The sequence below is a fragment of the Silene latifolia genome, chromosome 11 (assembly GCF_048544455.1).
Source record: "Silene latifolia isolate original U9 population chromosome 11, ASM4854445v1, whole genome shotgun sequence".
Taxonomy (NCBI): Eukaryota; Viridiplantae; Streptophyta; class Magnoliopsida; order Caryophyllales; family Caryophyllaceae; genus Silene; species Silene latifolia.
Window position 1 is genome coordinate 157,742,794 of NC_133536.1, and position 19,547 is coordinate 157,762,340.

Below are 19,547 nucleotides of genomic sequence, written 5' to 3' on the forward strand. Positions count from 1 at the left end.
GCCACATAGGTGTTATCCTTGTTGAAATTTGCGTCAAAGTGCTTGGCCAAGAGAGTAACTAGACCTCCATTTACAATATGAGCGGTGCCTTCCTTGCCACAATCAACATTAAGCCATCTTTCCATCAAAAGCCTTAGAGCATTGTAAGACTTAGTGAATTCCCTTCGGACATTTAAGGCCGACTCAAGTAGAACACAATCGAGCTTTGTAAAGTGATTAGTGCCTTTTCTCGCTATTATAGTATTCCCGATGACCTTGTGCCACACTCTAATGCCCAGATGGTGGACTAATAGAGCGCGACAAGCATGAAAGCTCACAAATTTCTTCCCGAAAATCGCCTCCCAAAGAGGAGTGGGGTCATACTTTTTGGGCATCTTGTGATAATATGGTGTATCACTAAGGCCTAATGCTTTACTCAAAACATCAAAGGTGATGCGCCTATTCACATTGGCAAGACGAAACTCGATGTATTCTCTAGTCTCTACCTTAGTCACTTTCAATGAACTTAAGAATTCCAAGGTAAGGGAGGGGTATGTCAATTATCTTGTAGTAAACAATTTACCCAAACCCATGGCTTCAAAGAAGGCTTTTGTTTGTTCAAAGACACCCAATTTGTTCAAGGCATCTTCACAAATGAATTTGGTGGGCAAAATGGCTTTCTTAGCATACTTGAAAAATGTATCCCTATGGGAGTTAGAAATGAAAATTACCTCCAGATAGTTGGGTAATTGAGCGATTTCCGGAGTTGTTGTTGTTGTTGCTTCCAAGGGAGGATCTTGTTGTTGTTGAACTTCCAAGTTTGCATTAGAGACCACCATAGCCATTGAAGCTTTCTTTGCTTGAAGGCTTTGTTGCCTTTTCGAAAGTGTCTTTGCCTTGAGTGCCTTTGTTGCTCCTTTTGTTCTTGCCATTGTTGATTATACCAAGAAAAGATTGAAAATCTTCAATTTCTAATTATACCCAAATCGATTTAAGATGCAAGGATTTGTCTTTGTATTTCAAAAATCGACTCAAAGGTTGAAGATTTTGGTGCTTGGATTGATTATTGTTGCAAAAGGAGTGATTAATTGTTGTTGTAAGGAAGTTTGGATTTGATTTTGTTGAATTTGGTTGAGGAAATTTTATTTTTGGTGATGGAGAGGATGAGGGTTTTGGGGTTTATGGGTAGTGTTTGAATGAATGAAATGAATGTGGGAAGGGGTATTAAAACACCCGAAAAATTCAAAACTGCAGGGGGAAGACGAGCAGATTCCCGTCGGGACGCTCGGATTCTGCTCAATTTGGTTTCAGGAAAACTCGCCTAAAGACGAGTGTCTTTCAGTGAAGACGAGCGGATTCTACAATTCAGGACAAGCGGCTTTCCTCAAAGACGAGCGGATTCTCTTACAGGAACTTTTCTTAATCTGCACTGGCAAAAAGACGAGCGTCTTTCTGCAAAGACGAGCGGCCAATTTCAGACGAGCGTCTTCTCAGCTAGGACGCTCGGATTCTCTAACAGACCAAAATTTTTGATTTTGCAGCTCTTTTGGATGGACGGATTCCTCCACAGACGCTCGAATTCCTATAAGACGAGTGGATTACCCAGAAGCTGCTCGGACTCCACCTAGTCTACCCGGATTTAGGTCCATCCGTGCACTAGCATATCCCGTGTCATTTTCATTCTTCAAATCCCGTGTTATTCATTGTAGGGGCACTACAAAGGCATGAATAGCCTAGACAATTGTTATCCCCACACTAAGTTAAAGCACTACACATTAATAAAATCATTAGTCCCTCCCTCACTTCTCTCAAAAATGATGAATATCTTGATCAAGGCACAAAAATCCAAAAATGACACAAATGCAATGTAAGAATTAAAATGCAAGTTAGGGAGTTAGAAATATTTACAAATGGTGGTTTGGAGAGGACTCCACCAAAATCTCATCCTTAGAGAGATGTCACGGGGCATGTTCAAGGTGTTGTTGATGTTACTCAACACCTTGAAGAAGTAGTCAAAAGTTTGTTCATTATCATGATAAAGATCCTCAATAGATCTTTGCACTTGTTGTCCTTCATGTTGGTCTTGATCGATAGCATTACCAATGTAGGGATTGAAAATCCCTTCAAACTCATCGTCCCAAAGACCGCAAACTTCGTCTACTTGATCATTAAAAATATGTTGAGTTGATAGAGATAACTCTCCTCCTTTCTTGTTTTGGCCAATGAGGCCATACTCTTCACTTATCATGGGTGAGCTTTTCAAGCTCTCTTTGTTACTATTCTCTTGATCTTTTGATGGAGCATCATCAACTTTCTTTTTCCATTGGAATTCCGACTTCTTCCTCTCATCCTTCCGGCTATAATGATCAACCATAAAACATGGTTCATGCAAACGGGGAGCTCTCATGGTCTTGTCAAGATTGAAAGTTATGCTCTCATCTCCCACTTCTAGAGTGAGCTCTCCATGCTTCACATCTATCACCGCACCCGCGGTGTGCAAGAAAGGTCTACCTAGAATGATTGGAATATTGGAGCCTTCTTCCATGTCAACAATGACAAAGTCCACCGGGATGAAAATTTCCCAACTCTTACGGGAACATCTTCCCATATCCCTAATGGTGTCTTCGTCGATCTATCGGCCATTTGGAGTGTGATATTGGTACATTTAAGCTCTCCCATCCCTAACCTTTTACTTACCGAATACGGCATAACACTCACACTAGCCCCTAGATCACATAGGGCTTTGTTGATCGTTGTGTCGCCAATGGTACACGGTATTCAGAAGCTTCCCAGATCTTTAAGTTTCGGAGGTGAACTCCCTTGAAGGATTGAAATACTCACCTTAGTGAAGGCGATAGTCTCAAGCTTCCGGATCGACTTATTTTTCGTAAGGATGTCTTTCATGTACTTAGCATAGGCCGGCACGTGATTGATTAATTCCGTGAAAGGAATCGAGACTTCCAAATTCTTCACAATTTCCATAAATTTTCCAAGTTGGTCATCAAATTTGGGCTTAGCTTGACGACTTGGAAAAGGAAGTCTAATCACAATGGGTTTCTTCTCCTTGGCCTTGTCTTCACTTTTCTTTGTAACTTCTTCTTTTGATGGTTCTCCATCCTTGGAGTTTTGTACAACTTCTTCTTTGTCACTAGCTTCCACAACTTCATCCTCAACTTGCTTTTTCGGTGCTTCATACCTCGTACCACTCCTCAAGTGAATGGCACTAACCGTTTCATGTCTCGGGGGATTACTTTGAGGTGGTAATTGCCCCTTTTGTCTTTGTGAGCTTGAAGATGCTAGTTGAGTCAATTGGGTTTCCAACATTTTGGTGTGGGCTAGGATGTTGTTGATGGTGATTTCCTTTGCTTGACTATCCTTTTGCATTTGAGTGAAAAACTCTTATTGATTCTTTTGCATTTGGAGGACCGCTTTTTGAGCATCAAAACCTTGGTCATTTTGTTGATTGTATGGAGTTTGATTTTGGTAACCTTGGTTTTGGTTGTAAAAGAGTCTTTGATTTTGGTTTCTCATGGGAGGTGGGGTGTATGTTGGTTGAGGGTTTTGAACATTTTAGCTTTTGTATGAGAGATTTGGGTGGAATTTGGTGTTTTCATTGTAATAATTTGAATAAGGGGTACCACTCTTATATGCTTGAAAAGCATTGACTTGTTCATTTGTTCCCCTACATTCACTTTGGTCATGTCCCAAAGTTCCACAATTCTCACATATCCCACTTGGTATTGATGAAGATGCCGTCATGGCATTAACATGTTGCTTTGGTGATTTTGAGGCTTCTTCAAGTCTAGCCATAGCTTTTTCGAACTTCAAATTGATGGTATCAATGTGAGCACTAAGTTGAGCACTCAATTGAGTAATAGAGTCCACTTCATGTTTTTCTCCTCTAGTAGCCTTGCGAGGTCTACTATATTTTGAATTATGGACCGCCATTTCCTCAATCTTGTTCCAAGTTTGATTATCGTCAACTTCGGTGAACATACCATTTGATCCCATGTTGAGAATGTTTCTTGAGTCTTCATAAATACCATTCCAAAATTGTTGTACCAAGAACCACTCGCTAAGTCCATGATGAGGACATGAGTGACAATTTCCTTTGAAACGCTCCCAATCTTCATACAAGGATTCTTCATCTCTTTGCTTAAAGCCCGTAATTTGAGCTCTTAGCATGTTAGTCTTTTCCGGTGGGTAGAACTTTTTGTAGAAAGCTAGAGCCAATTTCTTCCAAGAGTCAATTCCGAGAGTAGCCTTATAAAGGCCTTTCAACCATTGTTTTGCGGTGCCAATTAGAGAAAAAGGAAATAAGACCCATCGAATTTGGTCTTGAGTTACACCGGTTTGAGAAATCGCATCACAATAGTCACAAAAAGTCTCTATGTGAGAGTGAGGGTCTTCACTAGGCATCCCCCCAAATTGCCTTCTTTCGACTAATTGGATAAATACGGATTTGGCAATGAAATTTCCGGTTAAGTATTGTGGTGTGGAAGTTCCATTGGGTAGGTTCTCCTCAGTTGGTACGGAATGTGATGAAAATTTAGGCATTGTGGGTTGATTTTGTGTTGGATTTTGTGTTGGGTTCTCCTCGCCTTCTCTTGCAAAAGGGTTGACGAACTCAATAGCGTTTGGTTAAATATCTACTACCTCACCAATACCTCTCAAAGTTCTTCTAGCAAGTCTTCTATTGTTTGTCAAAGTCCTTTCAATTTCGTGATCAAAGGGTAACAAGTTACCTTGTGATCTTCTAGACATGCAAAATATCAAACAACTTGAAAATAATTAGAACAAACCTTGAGAAGTTTTACTTCCCCAAGGCAAAGAAAGACACAACTAATAACAGTCTAAGAAAATCTAAATCAAGTAACACCGTCCCCGGCAACGGCGCCATTTTTGGTCGGTATTCCTCTTTGGAGGTTTAGTTTTCGATACTTGTCGTTAGGAGCACGTAGACCAAAATAATATTTATAACTCCACAAAAAACTCTACTATTAGTAAAGAGGCAAGTAAATGTCGGATCCCAAGGGACAGGAATTGAGATGAGATTTTCAATTGCAACTAGCGGTGTCTAGGGGTGTCACAATTTGGGGTTTGAATAGAAGATCACTAAACTAAATAGCAATGAAAGTAAACAAGCAAAATGATTAAAAAGGGGTGTAAACAATTGATAAAAGGCACTAGGGTGTCATGGGGTCATAGGTGATTCATGTAAATTGATCATACAAACATATTCTCAAATTATAAGCAAGCAATTATTGTTGTGATGGATCGAGTTGGTTTATATCTTACAATCCTAGGAAAGTTTGGGCCCCGGAGCCGAATCGATTAGATTGTACAACACCTACAAGTCGACTTAATCTTCCTTACTCAACTATATGCATGGTTTAATGAGACTCGAGTTGGTTTATGTCTTACAAGTCTCATTGAAGAGATAGGTGATGGGTAAAAAATGCAAGGATTCATAGGCTCGCATTTCATCAAACATAACATGTGCATAAGTCGAGATCACAACAAGCAAGCAAATAAACTATGAAAACATATTAATTTAAGCATGAATCATCCCCCATGTTGGTTTCCCCTAATTACCCATTAACCCTAGCTAAAGAAACTACTCACTCATTATCATGTTGAACATGCTAGCAAGGTTGTCAATTATACCAACAAAGTAAAACATGATGAATAAATGAAGATAATTAACAATAATAAAAAGGGATTAAGAGAATTATACCTACTAATGATTCCAATAATAAAGAAAAGAATAATAGAAGTACTTGATGATTGATTGGAAGGTTGTCAATCTCCCAATAATAACCCAAATAATCTTCAATTACCCTAAATGAAAGATGAACAAAAGAGAGATTAAGGAAATGAGATTTTTATTAAGACTTGATTAAAAGTTTATTACAAGATTAAAGAGAGATTAGATTGATATAAACTACACTAAAGATTGATAAGAAGAACATGATTATCTAATTAGACTAATGGGGTATTTATAGTGGGGATTAGGTACCCAAATTAGGGTTTACTAAGGGTTTAAATGACGACTAAGTCCTTGAGGAATCGCTCCTCTCAAAAAAATATGCGAGTCTCCTTTTTGCTAGTCTTTCCCGAGGTATGCGCATCCTTCATAGAACAAGTAGAAGATGGATTAGCTGTCACACAATCCGAGCGTCCAGGGCACGGGACAAGCGGATTGTGGGTCTTTTGGACGAGCGGATTTGTGGGGTGGACGGGCGGATTGTGGTGGTTTTGGATGGGCGTCCTTCTGAGCAAGACACTCGGATTGCTTGTCTTGGACGGGCGGATTGTGGGCAATCCGCTCGGATTATAGATCAGCTTCTTCCTTTCTTCTTTTCATCCTTTCTCTTTATACAATCCTTGAGGATTTCCTCGGGGATGCAAGGATCTTTTCTCATCATTGCCCATCTACTACAATATGTACAAAGGCTTTCTAATCTTGTTCTCTCTTTGATGCTTGGTCATTGAATTCAATCAATTTAGCTCCATTTTGCCATAAAAATGCAAGGTTTGCTGCTTTTTCCTACCAAGGGATCAAAACCTCAAAGAATATGCAAAACAAAGGACTGAAGACAATAAATGACCCAAATATGCACTAAAGAGCATGGGAACAAGGCTAATTCGGGGACTAAATATGCTTAAATAATGGTCACATCAGTATGATAGTTCTTGAATGAATCTTCTTCCTTGTCTTCTTGGCTATTTATAGGGTAGGAACCCTAGACGTGTCCTACTTCGTTTATGGTAAGCAATATTAGTCCTACCATACTTCTTTCCATAAATACGACCTTGTATCCTATTCTCCCTGATCTCCCTGAATTCTCCCTGACGACTCCTCAACACGTGGGCTTCCTCTAGTCGTGAGTCTTTCGTAGTTGCTAAGCTTCTCTGCCCAATTTTCTAAGTGAATCTTGATGGGCTTGTTCCTTATTTGGCCAGCATGCGGAATTTGGCCCAAACACATATATACGTGTAATTCTCAAATAATCTCTACCCCTCCTACCACCAATACAACAATAGTACAAAAACAGAGAAATATACTTATACTAATTACTATTATTTCAAGAACGAAGAAATCAATAGCACACAAATAAATTTATGCAATTACTCGCGGATGTAAATACCAATTAATATATATTCACACAACCTCGAACAATAATAAGTATAATAGGATCGGTAGAATCGTGTTACCCTAACTTGAAAGATCCAACAAATAAATACTAACAAGGTGCTCGGAATTGACCCACAATATTCACAAAACAGAAAGTAAAGGAACAAAGTTGTTGATGCATGGCGAGGGCGAGGAGAGATAATGATGGAAAAGACTAATTTTTGTAGATGATAATAAAGTAAGATAAAAATTAGATGAATCATGGCAAAAGTAGTATAGAGGACGGCTGAAGACGAGGAAACAAATTTTGGAAGCAACTTTAATAGAATCACAAAATTTACGGGAAAGGAGAACTGACTAAAGAGATACAAGGGTTTTATAAACTCTTTTTCTTTTTCTTTTCCTAAAATATCTAAGCCACTTAAAAAAAATAAGAATAATTATAGAAAATATTCCGAAATATTTGGGGTATTACAATCTTCCCCACTTAAAAGGAACTTCGTTCCCAAAGTTCGAATTTGAAAAAAAAAATGCATTCGAAAATGTGAGGGTATTACATCCGGTTGATGAACACTGGTTTCTATCTGACTCTTGATCAGTTTGCCGATCACCTGAGGCTTTTATGGGCCAAGAAGGGATATCTTAGAGATTTCACAACTGAGTGTGGACCTAGTGGCTACCTGCTCTTGTTCATTGGTAGAGCTGCCCCTACTTCTAGTAACATATTGATCAATGATATTCAGCCTGTGATTTTGTAGATCTTTCTACGAGCCTTGACCTGTTTGCTCCATGGTAGGAAAGATGTGAGTAAGCTCAACTCACACGAGGTCATGTTGTTGGTCTCTTACCTGAACCCCACCCGACAGGAGCGCGTTGCTTACAGTGCCCCGGCCATAGTGTGTGTCGATTTGGCCATGATGGCCAAGTCTTCGACCCGTTACCTTAGTTGTGGTGCTATAGCCACTCGCCTAGCTGAGAGGTTGACTAGTTTTGAGGCTTCTTCGGCCCTCAAACTTTTGGTTCCGGTTGTGACAGGGCTTACTTCATCTCTCAAAAGTGGTTGAGAGTGTTGGGTGATGGTGGGTTATCTTGGAGGTGAGAGGTAGGAGTTGGATGAGAGTGCCCGACCCGGACCATCTTCCAGTGACGGAGCTGTTGGCTGAGAGTGACCTCCTCGAGAAGACCTACCTAACCATAGACGACCTTTTAGAGGAGATACCTCAGCCGGTCGAGGAAGACCACGATAGGGCGAAGGACCAGGTGCCCAGGGTGGGGAGAGGCCCCAGGAGAGTGAGAGAGGTGGTTGGAGAGTCCCAGCCTGTGCAGCCTGGACCCCCCCAGTACCAGTATCCCAGCTACCCGTCTTCCTTCAGCCCTCAGATGTAGGTTAGCGAGCTTACAGAGAGAGTTTCTAACGCTTTGGTGCTTCGAAACCTCTATGATATGGCCTATGTGCAGGGTATTGGGACAAACCTGGCCTATCCGATGTGGTGGCGGGGCGTGGGGAATGATAGCGGCGTCTTCCATTCCTATGGAATTGACCCGTCTACATGGGGAGATCCTATGAGCTACCCCTATAGGGGCATGGAGAGCATGAGGAGACCTCGGCACGGGAGCTACTACCAGAGGAGGCACGTCAGGAGCCGGTACATCAGGAGCAGGAGAAGATGAGGAGATAGAGGAGGATCGAGGCGGTGACCTCGAGTAATCTTTCTTGTTAGCTTGTTACATTTGTTGGTTTATATTTGGATTTTCTTTGGTTTGTTGGTACTTGGATTTCTACTCGGTTTGTATTTTGCTACGAAAATGAGGTATAATCTACGCTCTGATAAATTTTTGTCTATGGTTTTGGATGACTTTTTTTCATGCTTAGACATGATTGTTAATGTGTTAAATAGCATGTTAAGTGGATGTACATATATATGTATTATTTCTTATGACTAAGACGAATTTTCTTTATTGTTTGTTTGATATTATAATATGACTACATCGATTGTTGGCTTTCTAGAGTGAATGTATATATTATTAATTAACTCTCCCTAATATGATAAATGGTAATGCGATATTGAGTGGTATCATAAGTGTGATAGTATGACTCAATGATATAGTGTATTGATTCTTGGGTGGCGTGGAAGTTTCAGTCTTATGGTGATGGTGATTTGAAACACCCTAAATTGGTTTAAGGAGGAGTTAAAGACTCGCCCATGAAAGGGGGACATATTCTTATGTCAATATTCATCTCATTGTTACTTGACCTTTTGTTATTAAGTGAGGCAAGTTTAGTGAGATGTGTATACATATTAATTTTTGACCAAAGTTAGTCATTAATATAATCTTTGTGTATGCCATGTTAAATATACTTGTTGATCATCTGATTTAATGATATTGATCATGCCTTTGTAATGTGGTTATGTGCATTGTCTCATGACATGATTGTGTTTTAGATGATTGTTATCTTTGTAGTTTTGATGGTCCATTTTGCATAGGTACATTCATGATAATACAGTAGCTAGTTTACGGTATGAATGTTTGTAATGTGTTTACTCTATACTTGTGTACTTATACATGCAATATTGTCATTTTGATGTACAATTCATTGTTAAAAATTTGTAGTATAATGATAAGATGAGTCTTATGGAGTGAGAATGAATAAAATATGGTGTTATAATCAATGGATATTTCATCGGGTAGTTAATAATGTTGTTAATATGCTAACTGTGTTGTAATGTTTGTTTAACATATTAATGTCATATGGAAAGCATTTTAAGTTTGCTAATATATATCTCGGGAATGATGGTTTGTGATAACCAAAGGGGGATTATGGAATCATGGTGGTATAGCCATGTAAGAGGTAAAACAACAACGTTGAATGTACAACTGTTGACAAGTCCGGTTATGGAGTTGTCATTTGTTGTAGGATTAGTGACAAGTCGATCTTTGGTGTCGATCAAAGATGATTTACCTTGTAAAAGATGGTTCTGTCATCATGTTCTTCTATGAAGGATGACATGGGGGAGGTAATATGATTCTTGATATTAGGATCTAGGGTAAGAGTATGATTATTATTCTCCGGTTAGTACTCCCAAGGGTCGAGTATGATGCTTTTATCCAATAATTAAAGTGATATCATAACTCGAGGTTCACAGGCCATGTATAGAATTTGCAATTGGAAATTGAGTAAGAATGTTAGTGATACTAATACTCATGTTTGGCAAGCATTAGGCAAGTGTGAAGATATAAAAGTAACACATGATTTATATTTTATCTTATATCGCTTTCTTTCAGTTTAGAAGGATGGTTGTATGCGATTTGTATTACCTTAGTAGATAGTTGTTTTCTACAAGTGGTTGTGTATTATTTCTTGGGGGAAGCACCATTAATATATGGGTTTTCAAGAAGTTAATTTGCATTACAACGTAGATTGTTAGTTACAACCGGTAAAAAAGTTATGTGGCTAAATAAATTGATTTGCGAGTTTCATTTATGAATCCGACCTATTTCACCCATATTTTTGATAGGGATTTTACTATGGCTAGGTTTATAGACAAGTGAATTATGGTGACAGCCGCACCAAGACGTTATTAAAACGTGATATATAAACTATCAAAATGAGATGATATCGGTTGTTTTGTGAGATCTTAGTTTTAGGTTATCACTTTGCATAAAGGGTCAATTAAGGACTTGGTTATAAAGTCGGTTTACGGGATGATTTAAAACTTTTATAAATCATTAGCAATAGGATACCCAATTTCCCTTTAATACAATGTTAGAGGCTGAATTCAATGTGGAAGGCCTATTATTAAGAGATTGAAGCACACGATAATTTATATCCCGAGGTGTTTGCTTAGACTTGCATGTTGTAAGGTTGATCTTTTGAAAAAGTGTGTTTGCAAGGACACGATAAAAAGATTCAACCTATATGAACATGAAGTACAGCCGCTTCAAGGGAGTATGGGTTTGACTCCTGATATGTTCATGAATAGATATGGGACACTAGGCTTGTAAATAAGTGTCGATTTCGTAACTTTAGAAGTAAATTAATTTATGTGTGAGTTATCTTCATGTATTCAAAATGGGTAGAAAGAGTTCAATGCTAAGTCACACCCTGATACTCTAATATTTGGAATGTGGAAATTTAATCTTCGTGACATTTTCATTTATTGCATAAATTGGTATGTTTGTTAGCTTATTTAAAATCTTGAATTACGCTTAAATGGGGGAGGAATGTTGGTAATTTAAGTGTAATTACTGATTCATTTTAGCGTGTTCAGGTTTGGTTCGTAGATGGGTGAGTTCGTTATAATAAATGTAAGTTCGGGTCGGCGGGGGAGGGGGGGTTCGGGGAAATGCCCGGGAAACTTTGACAGGTTTTAATTCCCACATTAGACATTAAATATCTATATAAATAGACATGGATTGAAGATGTTTAAAACATAGAAAAACAATCTCATCTTCTTCATCATAGAACGACCTAACAATCTACACACAATACTTCTGAATTACTTCTCTGATTTTTGGTTTGTGCCCAAAAACAGAGGGACACCATCTTATCTCAATAGAAAATTCGGATTAACCCGGACACAAATAAGGGTCGAGTTGTTCTATTAGGAAAGCGAAGTCGATTCAGCGTAGTTAATTATTGTCAATCCTTATTCGTGTATACTCAAATATCTAACACTTACGTACTTGAATATATATGTGTAGATTAATTCATATTTTGCCGCAAATCAAAAGCAGTATAAAGCCAATAAAACAAATTGAAAACAGGTTGAACAATGTTTTGCTGGTGTTTCATTATTAAACTATAAAGCATTTGTGGCTAAATTACAATTTTACCCTTCAAGATTTGTTTAAAATTGAGGGCTAAATTATTTTTTCTTAATCTTATATTGAGGTGGCGCTGAGTTTCGGCGTCATCGGGTGGCGTCCTATCACTACCCATTCTTAATATATAGAACCGGGTCTTTTAAATTCATTTGAGGGTCCTAAGACAACCTTCCACATCAAGAGAGTGCAAGTTCTGGAAGTAAGGATGTATGGAATATGATCGCTATTCACCAATTGTAGACTTGTACTCCGTAATAAAAAGCCATGGATGAGCATGTTTATCATGAATTATCGATATTTGATCAATAAATTTCCGAAGTAAAGCTAAATCAAAATTGATCCTCATAATATTACGTGTAAGATTTATAGGAAGGGTTATATGCACGCCAGATGTGCTACGAAAATGGGAATTTTCCGAAGAAAGTAAAAGATTATCAAGGGTTTATGATGGTTGATTTTGGATAGGTTATAAAACCTCGGATTAGTTGGTGAATTTGGATTTTTGGATGGGAAAGGGAACTCTCGTTAGAGAGACAAAGTATGGTTTTTTCATTATGACATGACATTTCCCCGAGAGAGGAAGAGCAGAGAAACTACTGATTTTTCGAAATTCCAATTCAGGTGTGTGTATAAGATCGTTTTTATTCTTCTTCCGGATGTGTTTTTGTCTCTAATCGCTGCTGCATATTAAGCCTTCGACGTAGGTACTTCAGCTACTTGCTCAGTTCATAAACAGATTCTTGTACAAGGCAGTCTTACACGATAAATTTGTGTAAGATGGATATTTGGTATGTTGATTCGTTTTACACTACATTGATGAAAAATCGCCTCACAAGAGACCAACACGCGCGTTAATGTATGACATAGTAGGTAACTAATTGGAGTATCTTTATTAGTTTCTCGACAAGTAGTTTTATTAATCATAAATTGCCGAGAAGACTGTCAACAAGCCGATGCAGTTCACCTCGAAGAGAAGAACCGGCACCAAGGTAAACGAAAAAACAGCAAAAAAAAAAAAAAAAAAAAAAAAAATACAGCACATAAAGGATCACCCGTCAGCCTGCTTAAGTGCATCAAAAGGCGCCTCCCGAAGAAAAACAATGGAGGCCTTGACGGAAAAGAGTGGAGAAAGCTTCCATGTGGGATTTGGTTAAGGCCAGCCCAATCTCTATCCCTCCATTCCTGTCACTACTTTGAGTCAAGGAGATGCCTCTTATAACATCAATTGAAATTTCTTCTACTTTCTTAGGCCTTCCCCAACCAAAGTCTGTTTCATATAAGCCCACCTTCGGAGATCCGACCACATTCATGTGTTCTTCCGCTCCCCTAATCACCTCCCATTCCGATATCCATTTCTCCGCTTTCCCCAAAATATCGTCGTCCAGTGTCTTAATGGCCAATGCAAGTGCATCTGCAGCTGCCAAAATCCCGTCCTCCCCGACAAGTTCCTCTGTCTGTGCCACTGCCCGACCAAACCCAACGCAATTACCAAAATAATTAACTGGCACTTGATATTTCAGACGGGTTATGCCGCCTGCAATAAAGCCAAAGTACTTTGGGCCTTTAGCTTTGTTAACACTGGTGTGAAACAAAGCAGGCCACACAAAGGCGCAAGTCACAATGTAAGGTGACAAGAGCACTGGGTAAGGCCGGTTACGTTCGTCACACCTGCCCATAATCCATTTCTTTGCATTTTGTATATCAGCAGGTCGCATCAAGAAGGTGGCACGAAGCAAGCCGTCATCAGGTGGGAAAACTACAGACTTGGATCTCGGATTTGACAGCTGTTGCAGAAGAATGGGGCAGAGGCTGTTGGTGTCCTGAATGACAGACCTTTCAAATGTAGGAGAAGGAAGGCCGTTATGCAGGTGGCTAAACTTGCACAAAGAAGCCCAAGAGTAAAGAAATCGACTGAAGCAGCGTTGGTCGCAGAGCACGGGATGATAAGCAAAGCCAATAGAGAATCCAGGTGAAGAAGAGAAATAAGTTATCTGAATGGCTAACAATGAAGCAGGGCTATTAATAGGGTATGAAATGGAAGGCAGCGTTGGTACCAGGTGACGGAATTGAGCCGCATCCCTAGGCAGGTTGCTAGACAAAAGGTCAAAGTTAGCATCGGAATGAGCAAAAGTGAAGCTGACGGAGCAATCTCGGTCAGTAAAGAAAGTCAACCTCTTAGGGTCATCCAAGGAAGCTGCTAATTTGGCAGCCAAGGGAAAGTAGTAGTGCAAAGCGCAGGAGAGGGAACGCTTGAGGGGCGGGAGGATATCAGAGCGGAAATCAGAGAAGTGGATATGGAGAGGAAGTTGAAAGAAGAAGAGGGGTTGCAAAGGAGGAAACAAGAGCCATGGATAGTCAAAAAAGGTTAATGAAGAAGTGGTAGGAGTAATGCAAGGAGAATCAGGAGGAAAGGAAATCAGAGATTCCTCAATGATTGTCGTCATTTTTGGTTGAGGGAGATTGGTTTCTTGCCTCAAATTATTCTACATATAAACTGCCAAATTGATACCAACAGCAGTAGAGCCGAGCCTCAGTATTACACATTTACACACATGCTATTTTTTAACGAATCTTGTGTTGTGTCGGTACAACACTGACATATATTTTAAAAGTCAATTGTTTACTTCCACCACATGTTTCCTTCTCATCATGTGATTCATGTCTAAGCTTTAGGCCTACTCAGTCGTACTCCTCGCCCTTTTCAACACTCCTTAATGGAGATTTTAAATAACTACGTACGGACAATGCCTTGGGCCCCATTTTCCAACAGTCTACACTCAACAGTAAACTCAACTTAATTCAACTAAATTGGAATTTAGTTTAAAAGAACAAGGTCTTCACTCTTGAGCCGTTTCAAATCGGTCTCAGTTTGGTTGAGTTAATTCTTTTGTTCACCATTTTTTTTTTTTTGTCAGCCTTTATCCTGTTTCAAACGGGTCAACTCGGTCCAATCAAATAGCTTTTGCGAGCTCTAACACTGATCCACAACGGCGGGTGGCTAAATGGATGGTAAACTCGAATAAAATGGTTGTCCTAATGTGCTTGTTGAGGTCTTTTCTCATGTGTGTGAGGTGTATTGTTTCACATTGCTACAATAAGAGTGAAGGAACTACCTTACAAGTAAGCGGGATACTCCTTCTATCACTAATTAGTTTTAGGATGAAACCTCACTTGCTTGTGGGTCAGTTTCATGCACCTATTTACTATAAGCCCGCTGCGGAAGACTCAACCGGATGTTATCCGAGCCGGTGGTTCGGCTTGGGACCGCAAGGTGCGATGTGGTGACGGTGCTCGAGATGACACAGAGTAGCACCAACACTGCACTCTCTCCCTTGGTTGACCAGATATGTGGAGTAGCATCGTGGGGAGTAGCTAATCGGCTCGACGCGGGGTTGTGTCTGGTAGCGCCAACTGAGGGGGAATTTCGACACACATACATGTTTGTCTCATATTGGTAGAACAAGAGTGAACGCCATAACACGAATTTCATGCCATATAATTCATTTTATTTAATGTCATCAATAATAATCCAAAGCGTCTTGCTTGTGACAGGCTAATCCCGTCACAAGCTGAAAACCTCTCACAAAAAGGGAGAGGGGACAAGGTGGAGCACCCTCCATGTGCTCCCCCACTCACCTCTCATGGGTATTTTGTGAGAGAAATGATATCCATCACAAACTTGTGACGGATATCGTCGTTTTCAATGAGATTGTGTGATAATATAATACGGGGTGGGTAATACCCAATAATTAGATGTAGAGTGACGCATTGACGGATTACTAGTTAACTACTCAATATTTATTTATATGTTTAGTGCGCATATACTTGTCCAATATTCTGGGCCACTTTTCAATGTAATTATTGTTTCCTTATGGGATTATAATAATAGCTGATTCGTGGACTTCAATGTAGGTTTCTGCTGATTTTGAAGTCTACTGCAATTAGGTGCCTAAAATCTGGTAATCGACACAGATTTTACATTCAGAGGGATTGCCTTTGTGGTTTTCGGGTCGGGTTGGCTTTCAAATCTCTTGAACTTCGTCATCCTCTTCCCGGCAACTATTGCGTACTATGATAAACATTAGCTCCATTTATTTCGTCTGAGTCCAGTTCAACATCAGCGGACTATATACATTGAGCTCGACATTCAATTCGCCAGCGAATTGGTGGTTGGTGACGACGTTTGCGTCCATTATGTTTCTTCTTGTTAGAAAATTAAGGTCAGTCTCCACACACAATGGAAACAACCAATCGACAAGTAACCGTAAAACGCATAACGGAAACAACCAATTGACAAGTAATCGTAAAAATAAATAACTGTATGTAAGTAATAAGCTTTGACAACATTTAAGGTTAAACCCAAGGCAATCCTTTCCAAGCCGAAAGTAAAACCAACTAACTAAATCAACTAGAATACATTATAATAATATTACCATTGCAACGTAACCGTCTTGAATAATTATCAATTCAGAACCCACAATAACTAAAGAGTAAATTAACAGTTATTCCCTTTTATAAACCACTTTTCAAAAACTCCCTTACGAAAACTTTTTAATAATTTACTCCCGTAAAATCTACTCAGGTCAAAAATTGCACCCAAATGGACACACCGATGACAGATTTCGTCAAAATTCAAATTTTCTGTTTTAAAACCTAAATTTATGACGAAATTACCCTTCTTTGTGTTTTTATATTCTTGAGATCTTCTATCTCCTTCATACCTCCCGTCACTCATAATTTTCCAATTCATTCTTTTTTTCCATTGAAACTCTCTCGCCCCTCTCTCAAACCCAAACCAAGATTTTTCATCTACATCTAAAATCAAGAACGACAACAATGCGCATCTAGCCAAATCTACTCATTAAGGTAGGCAATTCGGGGTTGCAAATATATGTGTGTCAAACTTCCGGAAAATTTTTTATTTCTGGGCAACAACAATTTGATTCTACAATAGCAACTCTCTCGTCTCCGTTGTCATGGGTTTGCATTGGTGATTTTAACGAAATTCTTTTCTCAACTGAGATGAAGGGAGGGAGCAGACCTCAATGGATGATGCTTTGTTCATCTTCATTAGTTTGCATCAATGGATGATGATCAACGGCCCATTTTAATGCATGTTGACTCTGAACCCGGAAGTCTTAGATTTTATAAATTTGTTCAAACTCTTCTCATTTATCGTCTTGTTTTGTTCATCTTCATTAGTTTGCATATTAGTTTATAGTTAAACCATCACTTCTAATTATTAGACTAAACTTCGATTCAATCAAGCTAAGTATTAATCACTACTACAGATACAGGCTATAACAACGGTTAAAAACCGTTGTTATATAAAAAAGCGGACGTTGTTAAAGCGTCCGTTGTAAAAGGTTTTAACAACGGTTGGTTTTCTTAAGGAACTCGTTGTTAAAACTATTAACAACGGTTTTAAGTATAAAAACCCGTTGTGGAAAGTGTGACTATTTGGGGGGAAAGTTATAACAACGGGTTGTAATATACAAAACCGTTGTTATAACTAAAGACAACGGGTTGTTTCTCAATAACCGTTGTTGTTTATAATTGAGTTATTTTGTAATATTTTTATAAGAGAATTGACGACATAAATCTCTTCATCAAAATGGCGTAGTTGCCATGGATGATGCTTTGCTAGATATAAGTCTTAGCTTTTATAAATTTGTTCAAACGCTTCTCATTTATCGTCGTGCTTTGTTCATCTTAATTAGTTTGCATCTTAGTTAATAGTTAAACCATCACTTCTAATCATTAGACGAAACTTTGATTCAAGCAAGCTAAGTATTAATCCCCACCATCCTTGTGTTCGACACTCGATTATACTACTTAATTGAGTTATTTTATAAATTGTTTTTGATAAGAGAATCGACGACATAAATCTTTTCATCAGTACTCCAGCCTTGTCCTTCTTTCTCGCATAGTCACATTAAAGGACAATAAAGTTGTGTGTGCTTGCTCCATCGTGAAGGTGTCTTTCCCTCACAAAATAGTACCCTTTAACTCTCATATGCTTCTGGGAGAGAAGTGAACAGTAATAGCCTCTTATCTTCCTTCTTAAGCTTTAATTCAATATTCTTAAACTCGTCTAACAGTCTATTTAGCAATTTCACATGTCCAATTAAATTTTCATCTATCCATCCTTAAACGGCATAACCTTCGCTTCAATAGCAACTTGTTGGTGAAATCTTAGCCATGAAAAGCTTCTTTAACTTCTCTCATATCGATGATGGAAAGTCATCATTAAGAACACAATTGATGACTGAATCTGAAATGCATAACCTTGTAATACTTGCACACTTGGTGCAAACCTTTTCCCAGTCGTCATCACTCATATTCTCTGGCTTACCATCATTTCCTTTCAAGGCTCTAACCAACATAAGATGTACCAAAAGATCATTTATCCTTCTTTATCAAAGGCTAAAACTACTTTTCCATCAAATTTTGGTATTTCAATTGCAACCCATATTTGACATCCTTGTTGATTAAACCAACCACCGGACCGAGCATAGTGGCTCTAATACCATTGTTGGGAAATTAAAGCCAATATTTCACGCACAACGGAAACAACCAATCGACAAGTAAACCGTAAAAGTAAATAAATGTAAACAATAATAAGATGAGACAGTATTTAGGATCAAACCTAGGGCAAAACTTTCCAAACCGGAAGTAAAATCCACTAACCAAACCGACTAAAATCCACTAGAATAATATTATCAGTACAACATAACCTTCTCCAGTAAATATCAATTCATAACCTACGATAATTAAAGTAGAACAACCTCTAGACCTTTAATAATATTGGTAAATGTCACCAATATTACCCTTAGAGTAACCCTTCAATTATTGTAATAAAACACTGCTCGTTATAGTGCCTCTTATCCTCAAACTCCGACTTTTTTTTTTATATCAAGTAACCTTGTTTGATATATGTTTGTAAGATTGTTGTGTTGTTTTACAAATGAAATGCATCCTTTATATAGGATAACCTACGAAACAAGTTCTATGTACTAACATCTTTAATGAAGACACTAGTCCCCCTTTTCCATAACAAATCTAATGAATCGATTATAATTTTTTGAACTTTACTATGTACATTCTAACCTTTTAGTGAATGTAAATGCAACATCTTGTGACACTGAACTAATTCAACCTTGTGTTAAATGATTGGGTATTACCCACACTTCTTGTTATCCAATAACAGACATCTTTACCACAGGGTTGCCCAGAGTTCTCGTTGATGAATTTTGAGATGGTTTCAACGTTCGTAAACCTCCCAATTCGACTGTCAGGGTATGTTAGAATATATTATTTAAATAATTTGTTACTTATGATTTATGTATTAGTTAGTGTGAATAAATATCTTCTTGTAAGTATACTAGAATATATACACAATATTTGTATATATACGTTATTCACACATCAATGAAAGTCAAGCATTACTTTTCTTTACCGACAACTCAAAAAACCGTCGTGTTTAGGTTGGGATTGGCTTAGCGGCCCACTCCCAAATTCCACTCTTAATCGGGAAAAGATATGGGTAAAGATTGGTTTATTGAGACAATGATCCAACTAAATTAATTAGATTTGTTATATA

At 38.5% G+C, this 19,547-nt stretch overlaps 1 protein-coding gene and 1 non-coding gene across 2 annotated transcripts; one reads left to right on the forward strand and one right to left on the reverse strand.

Annotated features, from left to right (window-relative positions):
* The first annotated feature begins 4,057 nt into the window (after positions 1 to 4,057).
* On the forward strand, positions 4,058 to 4,164 carry LOC141615983 (small nucleolar RNA R71). The gene has a single exon (XR_012530365.1). It is a non-coding gene; the product is annotated as a small nucleolar RNA R71 (small nucleolar RNA).
* An 8,779-nt stretch (positions 4,165 to 12,943) lies between these two features.
* On the reverse strand, positions 12,944 to 14,480 carry LOC141611999 (phenolic glucoside malonyltransferase 1-like). The gene has a single exon (XM_074430694.1). The coding sequence runs from the start codon at positions 14,386 to 14,388 to the stop codon at positions 13,018 to 13,020; it is 1,371 nt and encodes a 456-aa protein (XP_074286795.1). The 5' UTR covers positions 14,389 to 14,480; the 3' UTR covers positions 12,944 to 13,017.
* Positions 14,481 to 19,547: the final 5,067 nt, after the last annotated feature.

What these genes read in the sequence shown, in the direction of transcription:
- LOC141611999 (XM_074430694.1), bottom strand. Translation starts at nt 14,388, where the DNA reads ATGACGACAATCATTGAGGAATCTCTGATTTCCTTTCCTCCTGATTCT.